The sequence below is a fragment of the Narcine bancroftii genome, chromosome 6 (assembly GCF_036971445.1).
Source record: "Narcine bancroftii isolate sNarBan1 chromosome 6, sNarBan1.hap1, whole genome shotgun sequence".
In the NCBI taxonomy this organism is placed as follows: domain Eukaryota; kingdom Metazoa; phylum Chordata; class Chondrichthyes; order Torpediniformes; family Narcinidae; genus Narcine; species Narcine bancroftii.
Window position 1 is genome coordinate 35382543 of NC_091474.1, and position 20162 is coordinate 35402704.

At 45.7% G+C, this 20162-nt stretch overlaps 1 protein-coding gene across 1 annotated transcript in view; it reads left to right on the plus strand.

The window, feature by feature from the left end:
* The first annotated feature begins 9059 nt into the window (after nucleotides 1-9059).
* Nucleotides 9060-20162, plus strand: part of LOC138735940 (protein-glutamine gamma-glutamyltransferase 2-like) — a 42381-nt gene continuing 31278 nt past the window's right edge. Inside the window, exon 1 of the mRNA XM_069884625.1 lies at nucleotides 9060-9265. Coding sequence (XP_069740726.1) covers nucleotides 9253-9265 — 13 coding nt within the window. The 5' untranslated portion in view covers nucleotides 9060-9252. The remainder of the gene's footprint in view (nucleotides 9266-20162) is intronic.

Below are 20162 nucleotides of genomic sequence, written 5' to 3' on the forward strand. Positions count from 1 at the left end.
GTGTGTTTTGTTTCCACTCGACAATGGGAGTGGCCCTTCAGCTCTCCAATTAGCAGAAACTCATTCCTAATGAGTGCTTCAGGAACTTTTATTTAAAAACTACTAATTTGCCCATCTTTCAGTCCTGACTCCTCCTGGCTATTGCTACAGGGAACCTGTGGCACCCATTTAAAGGGAAGGCAAGCAGGAATGACATCTTGGTGTCAGATGAAAGTCCAGAAAAATGGGGCACCCCCAGGAGATAAAGGTACACCCTGGATATATGCCTGCTGGCCTTCCCCCTGACCCACCATGGGATAGCACAGCAAAAGGCTCTGGCATCACATGGATGACCCTGCACAGCCTGCTCACAGATGTTGGTAGCAAAGGTGCACACACATTTGCAATCAAGCTAGAGAAACCAAGCATGCCAGTCAGTGGCCAGACAATTTTCTTTCCCTTCCCTTACTTCTGACACTGGCAAGGAGCTTCCACAACAGCCTGCTCCATTGGGAACTCAACGATCCTATTTGGTCAGGGGGTGGGGAACTGGTGAGGCGCTGTTATTGAGTTTGTTTAAGTGCCTTGTCCAGCATATGGAAGGCACTTGTCTATATATTGATCCTCTTGGTTTGCAATGTTTTTAAACACATTTTTTTCTCTCTTTTCTTTTGTTTTATGTATATATAGTTATGTACATAGAGTTTATTGTTTAAAAACCAGTTATTGATTGTCTTTGCAGTAATTGCAAAGTGATGTGACTTCTGAGGGGTGGAATGTTATATATGGATTGTGGAGAAATATGGAGCCTTCCTGCCTGTCTGGAATATTGTGGATTGCAAGTGGTCACATGTCCTCCCTGTCTGAAACTTATTCGGAAGTCACATCACCAGTCAATCAAGGTTGGACGACAGCCACCCATTAGTACACATCTTGCCATTGGTTTGTTTAAATATCCTAGGATCATTATTGGCCAGGCCAAATCAGAACATCAATGCATAGTTTATTCTTTCTCTCTGCCTTGTGGTCCAAGGCCCAGATATCACTCCACACCAGGTCGCTACAGTGGACCTCACTAGTAGTGTCGCAGATAAGGTGTGCACTGCGCTTAAGCTGAGCCGTAGTACTGTGATAGATCAGTGCGTGCAGAGCGCTGTATCCCCATTGGTACAGGAAACCAGGAATGTGCGTTTAAATCCCTATCGTGTTAGAGTGGGTTGGTAACTGTATATTACTTAACACTGAGCTGTGGCCCAAGGTACAGGGACCGGGAGTGTCTGCTGAAGTCCCTGTGTGTGAGTGCGCAGAGTCCAAACTGGGTCTGATGTGAATATCTGTAGTCTTCTTTCTTTGGCTTGGCTTTGCGGATGAAGATTTATGGAGGGGTATGTCCACGTCTGCTGCAGGCTCGTTGGTGACTGACAAGTCCGATGCGGGACAGGCAGGCACGGTTGCAGCGGTGGCAAGGGAAAATTGGTTGGTTGGGGTTGGGTGTGGGGTTTTTCCTCCTTTGTCTTTTGTCAGTGAGGTGGGCTCTGCGGTCTTCTTCAAAGGAGGTTGCAGCCCGCCGAACTGTGAGGCACCAAGATGCACGGTTGGAAGCGATATCAGCCCACTGGCGGTGGTCAATGTGGCAGGCACCAAGAGATTTCTTTAAGCAGTCCTTGTACCTCTTCTTTGGTGCACCTCTGTCTCAGTGGCCAGTGGAGAGCTCACCATAGAACACGATCTTGGGAAGGCGATGGTCCTCCATTCTGGAGACGTGACCCACCCAGCGCAGTTGGGTCTTCAGCAGCATGGATTCGATGCTTGCAGACTCTGCCAGCTCGAGTACTTCGATGTTGGTGATGAAGTCATTCCAATGAATGTTGAGGATGGAGCGGAGACAGCGCTGATTGAAGCATTCTAGGAGCCGTAGGTGATGCCAGTAGAGGACCCCTGATTCAGAGCCGAACAGGAGCGGGGGTATGACAACGGATCTGTACTCACTGATCTTTGTGTGTTTCTTCAGGTGGTTGTTTTTCTGGACTCTTTTGTGTAGTCTTCCAAAGGTGCTATTTGCCTTGGCGAGTCTGTTGTCTATTGCATCCGATGAAATGGTGCAGCCGAGGTAGGTAAACTGGTTGACCGTTTTGAGTTCTGTGTGCCCGATGGATATGAGGGGGGGCTGGTAGTCATGGTGGGGAGCTGGCTGATGGAGGACCTCAGTTTTCTTCAGACTGACTTCCAGGCCAAACATTTTGGCAGTTTCCGCAAAACAGGACGTCATGCGCTGGAGAGCTGGCTCTGAATGGGCAACTAAAGCGGCATCATCTGCAAAGAGTAGTTCACGGATAACTTGATCTTGTGTCTTGGTGTGAGCTTGCAGGCATCTCAGATTGAAGAGACTGCCATCCGTGCGGTACCGGATGTAAACAGCATCTTCATTGTTGAGGTCTTTCATGGCTTGTTTCAGCATCATGCTGAAGAAGATAGTGAAGAGGGTTGGTGCGAGGACGCAGCCTTGCTTCACGCCGTTGTCAATGGAGAAGGGTTCGGAGAGCTCATTGCTGTATCTGACCCGACCTTGTTGGTTTTCGTGCAGTTGGATAACCATGTTGAGGAACTTGGGGGGGCATCCGAGGCACTCTAGTATTTGCCAAAGCCCTTTCCTGCTCACGGTGTCAAAGGCTTTGGTAAGGTCAACAAAGGTGATGTAGAGTTCTTTGTTTTGTTCTCTGCACTTTTCTTGGAGCTGTCTGAGGGCAAAAACCATGTTAGTAGTTCCTTTGTTTGCGCGAAAGCCACACTGTGATTCTGGGGGGACATTTTTGGTGACACTAGGTAATAGTCTATTAAGGAGAATCCTAGCGAAGATTTTGCCTGCAATGGAGAGCAGCGTGATTCCCCTGTAGTTTGAGCAGTCTGATTTCTCGCCTTTGTTTTTGTACAGGGTGATGATGATGGCATCACGAAGGTCCTGAGGCAGCTTTCCTTGGTCCCAGCAGAGCATGAAAAACTCATGCAGTTTGGCATGCAGAGTTTTGCCGCCAGTCTTCCAGACCTCTGGGTGGGGGGGGGGATTCCATCCATACCTGCTGCTTTGCCACTTTTCAGTTGTTCAATTGCCTTATATGTCTCTTCCCGGGTAAGGACCTCATCCAGCTCTAGACTCAAGGATTGTTGAGGGAGCTGGAGCAGGGCGGAATCTTGGACTGAGCGGTTGGCTCTGAAAAGAGATTGGAAGTGTTCTGATCATCGATTGAAGATGGAGATCTTGTCGCTGATGGGGACTTCGTCATCTGAGCTGCACAGAGGGCTTTGGACTTGGGGTGAGGGGCCGTACACAGCCTTTAGTGTCTCATAAAAACCCCTGAAGTCGCCAATGTCGGTGCTAAGCTGGGTTCGTTTGGCGAGGCTAGTCCACCACTCATTTTGGATCTCCCGGAGTTTGCGCTGAAGATGGCTGCATGCGAGACGGAAGGCTCATTTTTTTCTCTGGCCAGGAAGGCTTTGCAAGGTGAGCCTGGTGGGCAGATCGCTTCTTTGCCAGCAGCTCCTGGATTTCCTGGTTGTTTTCATCAAACCAGTCCTTGTTTTTCCTGGAGGAGAAGCCCAGTACCTCTTCAGTGGATTGCAGTATGGCCATTTTCAGCTGATCCGAGGGTTTCAGGAGATGTGTCCATGAGGCAGTTTGCATCCTTGAGCTTTGCTTGCATAAAAATATCTGTATAGTTGTTTGGTAATATAATAATTGAGTATTGTTTGTCATTCTTCCCTGTTTGTCGTTCTCTCTGTATGTCTCCTGTGGGTTCATTAAAGTTACCTGTGATTGTAATGCTTGCGTTCACATGTCTCTCTGTGAACCCACTGAACCTGATACTCTTCTAAAAATAACAACATGGGAGAAGGAAAGAAAAGGCAAAGGGAGGACAACAGACAATTTGTTAATTGGATATGGATAGGAGGACAGGGGAGGGGAAAGATGTCACAGGAGTTTCACACAGCTGATAATTTCTGTAGTTTTCAACAATACACTCCCTTCTGGTGTCTGCAGACGCACTGGCAAAAATGGGATGTCCTCACTTTTTCTTTCATTTAGTCTTATTACATTCTTTGTGGTGTTAGGTACTATCTCACTACAGCACAGGGAAGGTCATGTCAGAAGGCAGTCATGCTCTCACCAATGTTACGAGGCAACTACATTCTCACCCAATTCATTAGTCTTTTGTTAAACAGATTTGTTATACTTATTCTTTCATATTTCTTCCTTTTTTCATTCCATGATAGCCTTAGATAAACTTGAGACAGGAGTATAACGTGCAAAAACAGGATAATTACAGAGCTGCAAGTAGAATGATTGCTAATATGCATATCCTCTGGATAAAAGTGGCCCACCACCCTTTGAAGGTCAACAGGAGGGTCCTGAGGGGTTATAATTGTGAAACTATTTTGCTACCCTTTGAACATCTTGTATTTATTCCTGTTTACGGTTGACGAAATGAATGATACTTTCGGAGGGATATAGATACAACATTCATATCCCACTACTGCACACGTGTCTCCCTTCTCAAGCAGGCCTAAAGCCAGATTAAGATATTAAGATGTTGCATGACCTGTAGCAAATATTTTAAAGGGGCCGGCTGACGCATGCACGGTGAGGGAGGGTGGGGGAGAACTTGCACTGAAATTACACTGAAATTGCACCCCTATCCTCCCCTGTTAAACCTACTTACACATTTGGTTAAAACAAAACTTACAGCGAAGGTGGCTGCGGGTGGCATGCGAGATCAGTGACTGTATTCGTTACCCATAATTCCCCCATGCAGCTAGAACCATTCTGCGCTTCCCTGGCGCTGATACTGGCAGAGCGGTTCCAGCTGCATGGGAGATTATGGGTAACCAAGACAGCCATTGCCCCTGCATTGAGCCATCGCTGCGAGCTGCTGGGGAGAGTCTGTGTTAAGAACCTCAATTAAATTTAAGGTTAGCGATTTTAGCCAATTATCACCTTCAATCAGGGTTATTAACACAGACTCTCAGTGGAGTCTCAGAGATGCTGCACAAAGATGAAAATGAAAATGCTTCTCATAATCATGGGGGCATTGGCTACTCTCGCTACTAAGTTAATCCAGCCCTGTCTAAAGCCATCTGGTTTTGCATGGCTACCATTCTCAGAGCCACCATCTCTGCAGTGAGCTCATGCTTCGGTACCTGAATATTCTTTTCAATTATAGCAATGACATTGGCCAGACCTTCCAAGGCAATGGCCATAACCATTAAATGTTTTCAGGCCAATATGGTTCTGTAACTGTGGTTGTTAATTGTTTAATGGAGAATGTAATCTTTGAAATGTAAGCTCTTTGTTGCTTACATAGTTGTACAAGAAAAAAACATGCTATTATCTTTCATCTAAACCAGCATCCTCCTACAGATTTTACACAAATAATTATCAGGATATTCACATCATGGAAACGTTTTTTTAAATAACTTTTATCTTTAATCTGTTCATTTTTTTCTGTTATGGACATACAAAATTTTGTTCTTAAGAATCAGAAAGTCAGCTGCAAAGCTAAAAATCATGAAAATCATAGAACATTACATCTTTCTTCTTTGGCTTGGCTTCACGGACAAAGATTTATGGAGGGGGTAAAAGTCCACGTCAGCTGCAGGCTCGTTTGTGGCTGACAAGTCCGATGCGGGACAGGCAGACACGGTTGGAGCGGCTGCAGGGGAAAATTGGTTGGTTGGGGTTGGGTGTTGGGTTTTTCCTCCTTTGCCTCTCAACATTACATTACTGTACAGAAAACAGACCCTTTAGCCTTCTAGTGTGTGCTGAATTATTATTATGCCTACTCCCACTGACCTGCACCCATTCCATATCATGGCTTTGTGGTTGTGCCTCACGAGCTAAATAGAGTTTTTTGAGGAGGTAAGAAAAGAAATTGATAAGGGTAGGGTGGTAGATGTGGTCTATATGGATTTGAGTAAGACATTTGATAAGTCCCTCATGACTCATTCAGAAAGTCATGAGGCATAGGATCCAAAGAACCTTGGTTGTGTGGATTAAAAATTGACTTGCATGTAGAAAACAGAGAGTAGAAGTGGATGTAAAGCATTCTCCTTGGGGTTGATGCATTTAAGAAGATCAAGCCACAAGGCTGAGTACGGTGTTAATTGTTGGACATGAACAGAGGGAACTTTGGGACCAAATCCATACATCTCTCAAGTTTGCCGCACAGGTTGATAGGATTGTTACGAAGACCTATGGGATGTTAGGCTTTATTAATAGGTGGATTGAGTTCAAGAGTCGAGAGGTCATGTGGAAATTTTACAAGTCTCTGATCAGACCACACAGAGAATTGTGTTCTGTTCTGGTCTCCTCATCAAAGGAAGGATATCTGTAAGTCAACCCACACTGAAATAGAATAAACAGCAGAACCCATTAAGTAAACAGCTATCTCCTTTATTCAGCCTTGTTAATGCTAGTGGGAGTGAGGGATACAAAGAAAGAGTTCCGTAACTCGTTCTCTACACTGATCCCTACTCAAAGCGTACATTCATCCCATTTTTACACACCCTACAAGTTTCACATGAGTTCACACAGCTGGCGATTTCTGTTTTTACAACAATATATTACCTTGTAGTATCTCCAGACAAGCTGGCGAAAACAGGATATCCTCGCTTCTTCTTTTATTTAGTCTCACTACATTCTTTGTGGTGTTGGTTACAATCTCACTACAGCACAGGGAAGGTCGGTCATGTTAATGAACCCGTATCCGACTTCCACAATTGCCCTGCTATCCTCTCCTACTGCCATCAGATGAACTTGAAGAACTAGATTACGATTATTTACAGCGTAACCATTTTTTGACTTTGGCATGACGAGATTTAAAAGGGTCCCATTGATGGAGCTATGACTTGGTTTGTTAATGGGTCAGCTTTTGTTGATGATACCAGTCACTGCTGTTCAGGTTATGCAACTGTCCAGAATGCAGATGAAGTAATAGAAATGGCTGCCTTCCACCATCCATTGTCTGCACACCCATCTGAATTGTTTGCTCTTATTACAGACTGCATAAAAGGGAAAGTAATGTCACTTAATATTCATATGGGCTCTCATATGCCTTCAGTGTAGCATATGATTTTAGAGCCTTATGGCAACATCAGGGATTTTGATATCCTCAGGGACACCACTTCTGTTGTCCACCTGCTGAAGTCACTCTCTCAGCCTACCCACCTCACAATTATAAAATGCGAGACCCATACCAAGGCCCAGGACCCTGCATCCCTTGGGAATTCTTACACAGATGCAACTGCAAAAGCTGCTGCTATAACCAGTCTCCCCACCATTTATTCAGGAAGCAATAAACTGCTTGTAAATACAGTGGAATGGTCTTGCCTGATATGGGGGAAGTAGCAAAACATCAGGGGGATGCCCCTGTGAATTTGACAGAAACTCAATTATGGACCACTCCAGCTGGACAAGTTTGTGTACCTGTTGCATTTTTATCTGTGTTGCTTACCTATAGACAAACTATGAGCCATCTTTGCAAGGAGAGAATGGTGAAAGTAGCGCTTCAGATGTGGTGGCACCTAATTTAAATGCAGATGCACAGAATAAGGCATCTGAATGTACTATTTGTCAGAAAAATAACCTTGGTAAAGCTGTTAAATGTATGCTGGGAAAGGCACAACTGTCTCAGCCATGTTTGTAAGCCTGAAAGGCATCCTAAGGAACTCAAACAAACCAAACGGTGTGATGATGGCGGTTTTAGCAATGTCCTCTGCATGGACTGTGATTTGGTAATAACCACTGATGAGGCTGACCTTGGAGAATATCCGTGCTCCTTGTAAGTTTGCAGTAAAGTCCTGTATGTGGGGCACAGGTACCTGTCTGATGTGGTGACCTCGTTGAGGCGGTGATAATCCATGCATGGCCTCCCAGCTCTTTCATCTTCCAGAACTCCTCCTTTACGAGATTGAATTTCTCGGAGGGGGGGGAGGGGAGGAGGTGGCATGCCCTGACATGTAATGGGGGGCCCCTTAGCGAGGATGTGGTGTTGTAACCCGTGTTTTGGTTCTGTTGAGGTAAACTGTGGCCCCACAATGGAGGGCAATTCTGCCAGGATATGTGTGAACTCGTTATTGTTGGCAGTGACAGAACATGTGTGAGGGGCTGGTAGCTTGGCCTCCCCTAGGGAGAAAGTTTGTAAAGTCTTGGCGTTCCCTAACCACCGCCCTTTGAGGTCCACCATCAAACAATATGCCCTGAGAAAGTCTGCCCCCTGTAGTGGTGGTTGCACTGCTCCCTGGGTGAACGTCCATGTGAACCAGCTGTTCCCAAAGCAAAGTGGAATGATCTGGATGCCGAAGGTTCGGATGTTGGAATTATTTGCGTCCCTCAGGGCTGGGCCTGGTTTCCTATTGCAGGAGTCACAAGTTGAGGGTGGCAGGACACTGAGCTCGGCCCCAGGAACTGTGGCCCTGATAAGGAGTTCCACATGTGGAGAAGGCTGTCTCGTTGGTTGGCTGCTACAATCACTAGCGACAGTTGGCCGTGGCATTTCCCTGAAATGCGCAGGGAGGGCAGCATCGACGGACCTCTGAACCCCACCATTAGAAACAATACTGCTCGCTGAATGGGGGGAGGGGGGTGGGGTCCATTGGCCTGCTGGTCAGCTGTGGCAATCTAGTCATCCACTGCACACAAGGCTTTGCAATTTGGTCTATCTCGATGCTGGAGCCTCTCATCACTCCCAGAGAACATCTACTCGAGCTGCAATTTTCCTGGGGCTTCTGAAATCCTCCTCAGTGAGCAGCAGTTGGATGTCCTCTGGTAGTTGCTCCAGGAAGATCTGCTCAAAGAGCAGGCAAGGTTTGTGGCCATCGGTTAATGCTAACACACCATTCATGAGAGCGGAAGTGGCCCCATCCGCCAAACTGTCCATGTGCCAGAGTTGTGCTTGCATTTAGAGAGCCTGAAAGTATGGGTTAATAACTCCTAGATGGCTCCAGAGGCTGCCGGAGGAAGTCAACGACCTGGTGGCTGTGTCCTGGTTGAGCGAGCTCAGCATGTAATAATATCTTGTGGCGTTGTCTGTGATCTGTCAAATCTGGAACTGGGCCTCGGCCTGCTCAAACTATACCAGCGGCTGCAAAGTCCAGAATGTTGTCAGTTTCAGTGAAACTGCATGGCGTGTTGCTTGTTCCTCCATCGTTGGATCCAAAGTGCCGTTTGAACCAGTCGGGGTCACCAATGTAGCACTTGCTACAGCACGGCATGAAAGTAAGATGCTGACACGAGGTGAGTCTAGTGAAAACTGATTTATTGACAGTTTCCCCTGCTTAATATAGGCCCACTGGGCCTAGTTGACCCACCACTTCCAGCGGAAATGACGTCACTGGCTTGCTGTCCGCTGTTAGGCCAGTGTCCCCACCAGTGCTCATTGTGCGGCCTGCAACCTATGACAAAAGGCCATTTCATCAGCATGGCCCTTGCAGGATTGCCACGTTCAGCTGCCATCTTGTGTGCTGGGATGCCTATCAGGTAGCGGGCCTCCACAACAGATTGATTTTATTGAATTACCTAGAGTACGTAACTATAAATATGTTTTGTGTTGCTTGATCTTTTCAGTAGATATATAGAGGCTATCCCCACTCAAAATGCCACAGCTGAAACAACAGTAGGTGTTATTCTGCAAGAAATAATACCAAGGTTTGGGTTGCCAACCATTATCAGCTCCAATCATGGATTTTACAGCTAGAGGATACGAAGATTTATTCAAACATCTCAAGATTGAACAGCAATTTCACTGTGCCCACCACCCATAAGCATCAGGGATGATAGAAATGGCAAATGGGTCTTTGACAAATAAGCCTGTTAAACTAGCTGAGGAGACAGGATTGAATTGGCTAAAAGTACTCCCCTGGCTCTCTTTGAAATGAGAATTACACCTCATGGTGGTACAGGATTAATTCCAGCTGAAGGTTTATTTGGGAAACCATTATTACCCCTTGGGCAGCTGGTAAGAATATAGAAGCTTGTTTGGATTTTCATGTCCTGGGTGAAAGATGATTAGCTATGTTCGACAACTAACTGAAATTCTCCAGACTTGACATTTAGAGGTTCTGAACACTCAAGGAAAGGAAGTCGAACTGGGAACAACGTTACCTGGTATCCAGCCAAGAGATTATGTTTTGGTCAGGAATTTGGGACAGAGGAAGTTGGTACCTAAGTGGAAGGGTCTGTTCCGGGTATTACTTACCACACCCACGGCAGTATAGGCCGAAGAGCAATCCAGGTGGGTACAGACTGTAAGAGGATCAGCAAGAGAAGTTAGAGCTCGTGAAACCTGTCACTTATAAACAGGACACCATGGACATTGTATATATTGATGGGATTGCGGAGCTTTATTCTGGGACTTTTTTGATCATATTTCAAGTAGTAGGGAATGCGGGGGACAAGCAAGGAAGGAATAACACATATTTGCATATGTCTCTCATATACGTTAAGTCTATGGGAGTGTCTCAGTGTTGGGTTTGTTCTCAATTATCATCCCGTAGTGGTCAGGGAGTTCCTATGATGGTAATACCATTTCATCAAATGGAGCACTGAACTTGGAGGCATCACAATAATCTCGACAAAAATGAAATGAGCTATTTCTGAAACTGAATAATACATTATGATCCTTTTCCCTAATTATGGGGTTGAGAAAGCTGCCCGGGAGTTAATTAATATGGCCATTGTCTTGGAAGATCTGGCCAATGTCACTGCTATAATTGAAAAGAATACTCCGATATAGATCCATGAGCTCACAGCAGTGATGGTGGCTCTGAGAAAGGTAGCCATGCAAAGCCGGATGGCTTTTAACCTCCTGCTTGCAGAGAAGAGTAGCACATGTGCAGTAGTGGGACAGGAATGTGGTACCCATATCCCCGATGCCTCCGAAAATATCATTGATATGGTCAGCCATATACAGGAATAAATACAAGATATTCTAAGGGTAGCAAACCAGTTTTACAATTATAACCCTTCAGGACCCTTCTGTGTCCTTCAAAGGGTGGTGGGCCACTTTTATCCAGGGGTTATGCGTATTAGCAATCATTCTACTTGTAGCTCTGTTGTTATCCTATTTTTGCAAGTTATACCCCTGTCTCAGTTCCATAATGTTATCATAGAATGAAAAAAAGGAATGCGAAAGAATGATGAATATAATTAACAAAGGGTTAATGAATTGGGTGAGAATGTAGTTGCCTTGTAACATAAGGTGAGAAGGTGACTGCCCTCATGACCTTCCCTGTGCTGCAGTGAGATAGTAACTAACACCACAAAGAATGGTAGTAAGACTAAATAAAAGACTTTAGAACATTCTGTTTTTGCCAGCTTGTCTGAAGACACCACATATTGTAAAAACAGAAATTTCCAGCTGTGTGAAACTTGTAGGGTTTCATGCAAACCCCTGCTTGAAGGAACTGTGCATGCTTTGAGCGGGGATCAGTGTAGAGAATGAGTTACTGAACTCTTTTTTTTGTGTACCCCTCACTCCAGCGAGCATTAGTAAGGCTGAATAAAGGAGACTGTTGTACGCTTAATTAGTTCTCCTGTTTATTCTATTACCGTGCGGGCTGACTTTCACAGATATGGAAGCTATGCAGTGGGTGCAGAGGAAGTTTACCAGGATGTTTCCTGGATTGGAAAATAAGTCTTATAAGGCAAGGTTAGCAGTGCTGGGACTTCTCTCTTTGGAATGAAGAAGGATGAGAGGAGACTTAATAGAGGTCTACAAGATTCTGAGCAGCATAGACAGGGTGGACAGCCAGCACCTTTTCCCCAGGGCATGAAGAGCAAGCACCTGAGGACACATGCACCAAGTTAAGGGAGGGAAGTTTAGGGGAGACATCAGGGGTAAGTTTTTTTACACAGAGAATTGTGGGCAACTGGAATGCCTTGCCAGAATCGTGGTGGAGGTAGAAACATAAGGGGATTTAAGAATCTCGTAGGCACACAAAAGAAAAATAGAGGATTTAGTGCTTTTTTAAAATATAAGAATATATGGGTCAGCATCACATCGAGGGCTGAATAGTCTGAACTGTGCTGTAATGTTCTCTGTTCCATGATCTATGTTCCCATCCATATACCTGTCCAAATTTTTCTTAAGTATTAAAATTGAGCCCAAATTCACTGCTTAGCTGGCAGCTCGTTCCGTACTCTCACAGTCTCTGTGTAAAGAAATTGCCCCAGTGTTCCTCCTAAACCTCCATGCTTTCAGCTATAACCCATGCCTTCTGGTTTGTATCTCACATAACCTCAGTTTAAAAAAAATCCTACTTGCATTTACTCTACACCCATTATAATTTTATTTATCTGTGTGAAATCTCCCTTCATTTTTCTACATTCCAGGGAATAAAATTCCTAACCCGTTTAACCATGCCCTATTATGAAGTTGCTCATGTATCAGCCACAACCTAATAAATCTTTTCTGCACTCTTTCAATTTTATTGATCATGTTTTCTGTAGTTAGGTACCCAAACTACACAATATGCCAATTTTGTCCTCACCAATCTCTTCTTCAACTTTACCATAATGTCACAACTCCTATACTCAAATCTTGGATTTATGAAGGCCAACATACCAAAAGCCCTTTATAACCTGATCTACCTGTGACACCATTTTCAAAGAATTATGGATCTGTATTCACTACACTCCTCAGTGCCATACCACAGACTGTGCATGTCTTAACTTTGTTTGCCCTTCTGGAATGCAACACTGCACTGGTCTTCATTAAGTTCCATGTGCCATTTTGTAGCCCACTTTTCCAGCTGGTCCAGATCCCTCTGAAAGCCTTCCCTGCTGTCCTCCAATTATTGTGCCATCTGTAAACTTGCTGATCTAACTGACCACATTATCATCTAGATCATTGATATAGATGACAAACAACAATGGGTCCAACACCAATCCTTGAGGCACACCACAAGTCACAGGCCTCCAGTCAGAGGCAATCCTCCACTACCACTTTCTGGCTTTTCCCCTAAATGTATTGTTGAATCCTTACCATGAATACTGATCAGTTGAAGTTTCCTGACTAACCTCCCACGTGGGACCTTGTCAAGGTCTTACTAAAATCCATGGAGAGAGCATTCACAGTCTTTCCTTCATCAAATTTCTTGGTAGCTTCCTCAAAAATCTCTATAACATTTATTTAACACAACCTACAATGCACAAAGCCATGTTGACTTACCTGAATCAGTCCCTGACTATACAAATACTTTTCGTATTTGATCTCTTGGAACATCTTTCAATAATTTACCAATTACAGATGTCAATCTCACTGGCCTATAATTTCCTTAGTTCTTTTGGGAACTTTTTTTTAAACAGTAGAACAATATGAGCTACCCTTCCTTCCAATCCTCTGGCACTCCACCTGTGGCGAAGGACATTTTACATATATCTGCCCGGGCCCATATTCTGGCCACTGCCTGAGTTTTGGGTTCTGTCCTGAAACACTGAATGGCTACTTTTTTTCTGTGGATGGTGCCTGTGACCTGTTGATCTCCTCCAGAAGTTTGTGCATTGGCTTTGAATCAGTTTATTGTCATTAAGAAAATGTCATCGGTGTTCAACCATCATCATGCAAAGGAACACAAGCTTCATCAACTTTTTGGAGAGTGGATGAATCATTCCATTACTACATTGAATTGAGGATTTCATTTCTTAAAGCTTTGTGGATGCATTCAGACTCATTGTACCCCAGGTTGTTGTTTTCTAATTGAAAAGTAAACAGCAGAGGTAGAGTGTGTAAAATAATTAGTGAAACTTCAGCAGGTAAGTGCCCAACCCTTCTCATTTCTTTCAGATGAAAGGATAGTCATTGGATCCAAAAGCATAGAAACAGACCGTTTGCCACATTGAGCCAGAATTTAAGGCAGCTTCAAGCATCAGGCAAAATAAATCAAGGAAAATAAATATTAAACATTAAAATAATTAAGAAATTTCTTCTTTGGCTTGGCTTCGTGGATGAAGATTTATGGAGGGGGTAAATGTCCACGTCAGCTGCAGGCTCGTTTGTGGCTGACAAGTCCGATGCGGGACAGGCAGACACAGTTGCAGCAGTTGCAGGGAAAAGTTTGTTGGTTGGGGTTGGGTGTTGGGTTTTTCCTCCTTTGTCTTTTGTCAGTGAGGTGGGCTCTGCGGTCTTCTTCAAAGGAGGTTGCTGCCCGCCGAACTGTGAGGCGCCAAGATGCACGGTTTGAGGCGATATCAGCCCACTGGCAGTGGTCAATGTGGCGAAGATTGGAGCACATATTCAGCCAGCAGAGTGGCTTGGTCGTGCTTTGCTTGTAGCAGTGTTTAAATAAAGTTGTGTGAAGCAGCAATGGTGTCGCCCAGGATGAAGAGCTGGTTGATGCCGATCGTCATTGGGGTGACTCTCTTAAAATGTCTCCTTATCCCTGCTTAGTAAGAGCCGCCCCAGTCAGAGGCTTTATCTGTAAACTTGGGGAGGAGAGATTTAATTATGTTTAATGTCATTGTTCATCTTTTGGCGGCTCCATTAGGGGGTGGAACCTGTAGATGCAGCGACCGTTAAATGTTTTCAAAGAATGTGACTGAAAATAAAGTAAAATGTTTTAAGATTTATATATTCATGCAAGTGAAGACATTTCACAGTAAGTATAGTCTAGCATTTTTGTATTTCGTCGTTTAAACTATTTATTCTTAATGTGTGTATTAGTTGGGTATTGTCAGAGGAAGTCTCAAGCAACCAAAAAATACATTTATCTGGCATTTACCAATCCCCATAGATATTAGGAACTTTACTGTAATTGCATTTTATTTTATTCACCCCACATGCTCATCAACTCCCCCATATTATTCCACTTACCTACACACTAAGGACAGTTCACAGTGGCAAATTATTCTGAGATGCACAAGGACATTGGAACACCTGATGGCTGTTTATGCAACCACAGAGAGTAAGGGAAGAATGCACATGGGCTACAGTGAAGATCAGGAGTGAACATGCATGTTGAAGCTGGAAGGCAGGCACTCTCCCAACTGCATCAGCCCCTGCCTTTTATTCTTTAACTGTTCATTATAAAGTCCCTCGCTTCTTCAAGCCACACTGAACTATCAACCGTGATCAATTTTGTGGGTAGGTCAGAAACAGAAACGTGCTAGAGAAACTCAGCAGGTCATGCAACTGTTCAGGCCCAGGCCTAAAACATTGGTTACTCTTCCTTTCCTATGGACGCTGCACGTCCTGCTGAGTTTCTCCCGTACATTTATATACTACACTTGACCTGAGCATCTGCAGACTTTCTTGTTTATCTCTACTGAAGGCCAGTGTGGTGCACACAATAATCACATCGACATGACGGAGTGATTAAATGGCTTTAATTACCAAAAACCTGAGCATTTCTAATACACTACTTGGCCAGGTTCCAGGTACAGGAACAAGTCTGGGCATGCCTGCCTTTATTAGGAAATCCAGGGAGGAGTTAGGGAAGGTCAGGGAGGTTCGGACTGGCCAGTCCATACATTTATGCAAATACCTTTTACCACATTCACCCTTTCTTTGAGATAAAACCCGACGGGGTGATGTGGCGACACGGAGCACATACTGTACATATATACATCGTTCATAGTGTCCATCACAGCTTCAGCCTGTCTGGTGGTCTCGTGATCCTCTGTGACTTCCGAAACCCTGGGCGAGGCCCCTGTTGTTCCTGCACCGAGCTCATGGTACTGTGTACCGGTGTGGGTGGAATTTCGGTTACAGAGCCCTTTGCTGCCTGTTGAGGTGGACTCCTTGCTGGCGAGATCTCTGTGGGATTGACCACCATAGGTGCTTGACTGATGACTGGTGCTGACAGTGGAGGTTCTACAGTTATATGGGTGGGTGGGGGGGTGGGGTGGGGGGGTGGGGTGGGGGGGGGGTGGCGGAAGTACGTCAAAACCCTGGGACATGGATGGATGCTGTCTCGATGACTCTGGTTCTTCTGGGGGTCACCTGATCAGTATTAGTTTTCCCTGCCCAGGCCATGTCTCGTACTGACACCGTGCCCTCCTCCCGTCCTGGTACTGCACAAATGAGCATTGTGGGTTTGCGTGTACCAGATGCATTCTTTCCACCAGGGGATCTGTCTTGTGGGGTCTAATATGTCTGTGAAGAAGTACCGGCCCTGGTGTCATCAGCCAGACTGGCATAGTAGTTCCGGATGCCAACCACCTGGGAAAAGAAAAGAGTCTCTAGTGGGGGGTGGCATTTGTAGCCATGCACAGCAGGGCCCTGGAGGCATGCAGCACGTCTGATAGTACCTCTTGCCACTGGGAGATGGGCATCCCTTTTGACATGATGGCCAACATGATTGCTCTCCAGATTGTACCGTTCTCTCTCTCCATGCCCATTCCCACGGAGGTTGTGGCTAGTAGTTCTGCTCGTGGATATCCCCACCACCTGTAAGTACTGTCGCAGCTCCTGACTCATGAAGGAGGAACCCCTGTCACTGTGTATGTAGCTAGGGTATCTAAACATAGTGAATATGGTCCGGAGTGCTTTGATTACTGTGGCTGCAGTCATATCTGGACAAGGGATAACAAACGGGAGCCAGGAGTACTAATCCACTGCATTCGGGAAGTAGAGATTCCTGTTATTGGATGGGAAGGGACTCTTGTATTCCATACTGAGACATTCGAAGGGATGGGTTGCCTTAATCAGTTGGGCTCTATCCGGTCTGTAAAAATGCGGCTTGCATTCGGCACAGACCAAGCAGTTACGGGACAGTTCCCAAATATCCTCAACTAAGTAGGGTAAATTTCTAGCCCTCACAAAGTGAATCAGCCTTGTGACCCCGGGGTGGCAGAGCTTGTCATGCAGGAACTTCAGACGATCTGTTTGTGCGTTGGCACATGTTCCCTGGGACAGAGCATTGGGTGACTCATTAAGCTTCCCAGGCCGGAATAAGATCTCATAATTATACGTGGAGAGTTCGATTCTCCACCAGATGATCTTATCATTTTATATTTTACCCTGCTTTTTGTTGTTAAACATAAATGCGACAGCCCTCAGGTCCATCAGTGGGGTAAATGGTCTACGAACCAAATAATGCCTCTAGTGTCACACAGGTTCCACTATGGCCTGGGCCTCTTTCTCAATTGCCGAGTGCCTGAGTTCTGGGCCCTGGAACATTCTGGAGAAAAACCCACTGGCCTGCCTGCCTGATTCAGTGTGGCTGCTAGGGCAACATCAGAAGCATTACTTTCCATTAGAATGGGACAGATTCATCAATGGCATACATTGCCGCCTTGCCAATCTCATACCCTCGAAGGCTTTATGAGCCTCTGGTGACGGAGAAAATCTGTTGTTTTCACTAATGACCGGGCCTTGTCCGCGTAATTGGGGACCCATTGGGCATAATAAGAACCTGAGGCACCTTTTCAGGGCTTTCAGGTTCTCGGGCAATGGTAGTTTCCCTAGGGGGCGCATTCTCTCAAGGTCCCTCCCTCCACATCCCTCCCTCCCGCCAGCTGTGAAGTGTGGAACACGCACTTCTTCTGATTATACGTCATGTTTAGGATTTTTGCTGTGGTGAGGAATTCCATTAGGGTTCATATTGTGTTCCTCCATGTCATGGCTGCATATGGTGACGTTATCCAAATGTTGCCTTTAGTTTGTGATCATCTACTATGGTCCATCTCCCTTATGAACACTAATGGCGCCCCGCAGAACTGATACAGTCGGCTGTTGTCTTCAAAAACCATGTCTTTGGGATATGATGGTATGCTGACAAGCTCTATAGTAGAAGACCCTATATTGGATTATCTTGTTCACCATGTCAGGGTAGGAGGTAGGCATCCATTAACATAAATCTATTCACAGTCTGGCTGTTGTCTATTACCATCTGGTTGTACTCCCCCCCCCCCCACCCCCACCCTTTTACCACCAGCATTTGTGCTCACCAGGGGCTGTTGCTGGGCTCAATTCGGCCAACAACCTCTGGACCAGCTTTAATGAAACATCTGTCCTCCAGGCTATATCTCCTGCTTTTGGCAGCTATCAGTCTGCAATTCTCTGATAATTGCTCAAATAGTGGGAGCGGAGGGACCTGAAGGATGGACAGCCCACACATACAGCCCAGTTTACTCTCATTGGCTCAGCTGAATTCCTTGTTCTGCACCGTGATCAAGGGCTGTGGAACGTCAAACTGCATCATTACACTTTCCAGCTGACACTGGAAGTCTAATCCCAGGATAACTGGAGTGCAGAGTTTGGGCATTACCATGATTTTAAAATCCTTGTACTCCCTGCCCCGCACCCTTAAGTACTGTGACAGAGTATCTAGAGGTGGTTTGGGAGGAATTGTTAGAGCAGCTGGCACACACACATTTTAAAACACAGAATATTTGCAGGACTTTTGCAGAATGCTTTTTGCAGGAGGCAACAAAATATCGACAGGAGCTTGCCTTGGAGAGCATGTGATCTTTGTAGGCAGAGGAGAACAGTTTTGCTCTCAGAGAGGGAGGGTGTGAAACAGAGAGAGAGAGGAGACAGAAATCAGTTCCAGAAAGACAAGCTGGCAAACTTTGGTCAAAGGAGGAGATTGGTGGTCTGAAAGGTGACTTGAAAGAAAGAGGATCATCTGGAGAACCCTGAAGGGGGAAAGTTTCGTCAGCAAGACTGATTGAGAAGGAATCAGTTGTGGATGTCCTGGAAAAGGAATCTCTCTCCGAAAATCAGCAAGAATCTTCCTGAGTGGTAACCATTTGCCTGTTAAGCACCAAAACCTGGTGAACTTCGTTAATGCTAACTTCTGTGCACAGTACAAGAACTGCCTGCAACCAGTGAGATTGGACTGTGATCCAAAGAACTTTTCCAATCTTAAATATACATTACACACACTTGCGCTTAGTATTAGAGGGGGGATTGAGTAGTTAGGCAGGTTAAGTAATAAGTTAAAGTTTAATTCTGTTTTCTTGTTCAAATATAATTAGAAACAACTTTTGTTTAAGAAACCCTGTGTTGTGGTGGATATCTATTGCTGCTGGTTTTTGGGGTCCTCTGGACTCTGTAACGTCTCTGCAGACTGGACTTTAGACGCCAGGGATATTCAGCACGTTTTCAGAGACACCTTCAATGCTCAGCGCTTTATCAAGTCTGGGTGGATAAAATTTTCAGTGCTCCCTGTGTCAAACAAACAACCCCTGACGTGACCATTTACTTCAATGTGCATCATCAATCGCGCCAGCTGGTGAGCTCTGTTTGGATCCAGCGTCATGGAGGCCAGAGTTAGGTCAGATTCAGAGTCATGATGTACCATTCCTGTCGGTAATATGTCGGACTCGGTGCCTCATAAAATGGCTGGCCCCAGTAATTGCACAAGGCTGGACCGGAGGTGAAGTTAGCGATCGCTGATCCGAAGCCAGAAGTGATGTTACCGATTGTCGTCTTGGTGACCTCTCCCACAAACATGGCGACCCGTCCCTTGGATTGCACATGACACTGCTGGTAGTGGGCTGCCCCTGGCACATCTTCGCATAGTGCCCTTTCTTTTTGCAATTTGAGCACACCGCGTTCCTGGCCAGGCAGAATTTCCGGGGGTGCCTGACCAGCCCACAAAACCTGCACTTTCCGCTGCCGTCAGTGCCATATCCCAACATGGTGGCGCCCTTGTTCCCCATGAGGAAACGCCAATCGCCCATGGATGCAAACAGGAGATCGTACTTATCTTCAGCATCCTTTAGGTTGTGGGAGCGCATGAACATCTGCAACCCATGCTGCCACCTCTCGAAGGTAATGTCTGCGTTTGGCTCCCTGGGTTCAGTTGTGAGTGTGGTCGGCCATCTCCCATTACCCACTACAGAGTTGATGCAGGCCCCAGGGATGCGACCACAACTGCACCACCTGGTGCTCGATTCCACCATCTGCAGGCTGGGTGACAAAAGCATCTTCCCGATAGCTGCTGCTTTGTCCTGTATGCTGAGCTTCCATGGCTTTTGTTTTGGTAATTAAATTGTGGTGCACACAATAATCACATCGACATGATGGTGTGATTAAATGGCTTTAATTACCAAAAACCTGAGCATTCCAGGTACAGGAGCAAGGTGGGGGGGGGGGGGGGGGGCAAGTCCGGGCATGTCAGCCTTTACTAGGAAATCAGAGGTGAAGCCAAGGGAGGGGTTAGGGAAAGTCAGGTAGGTTCAGACT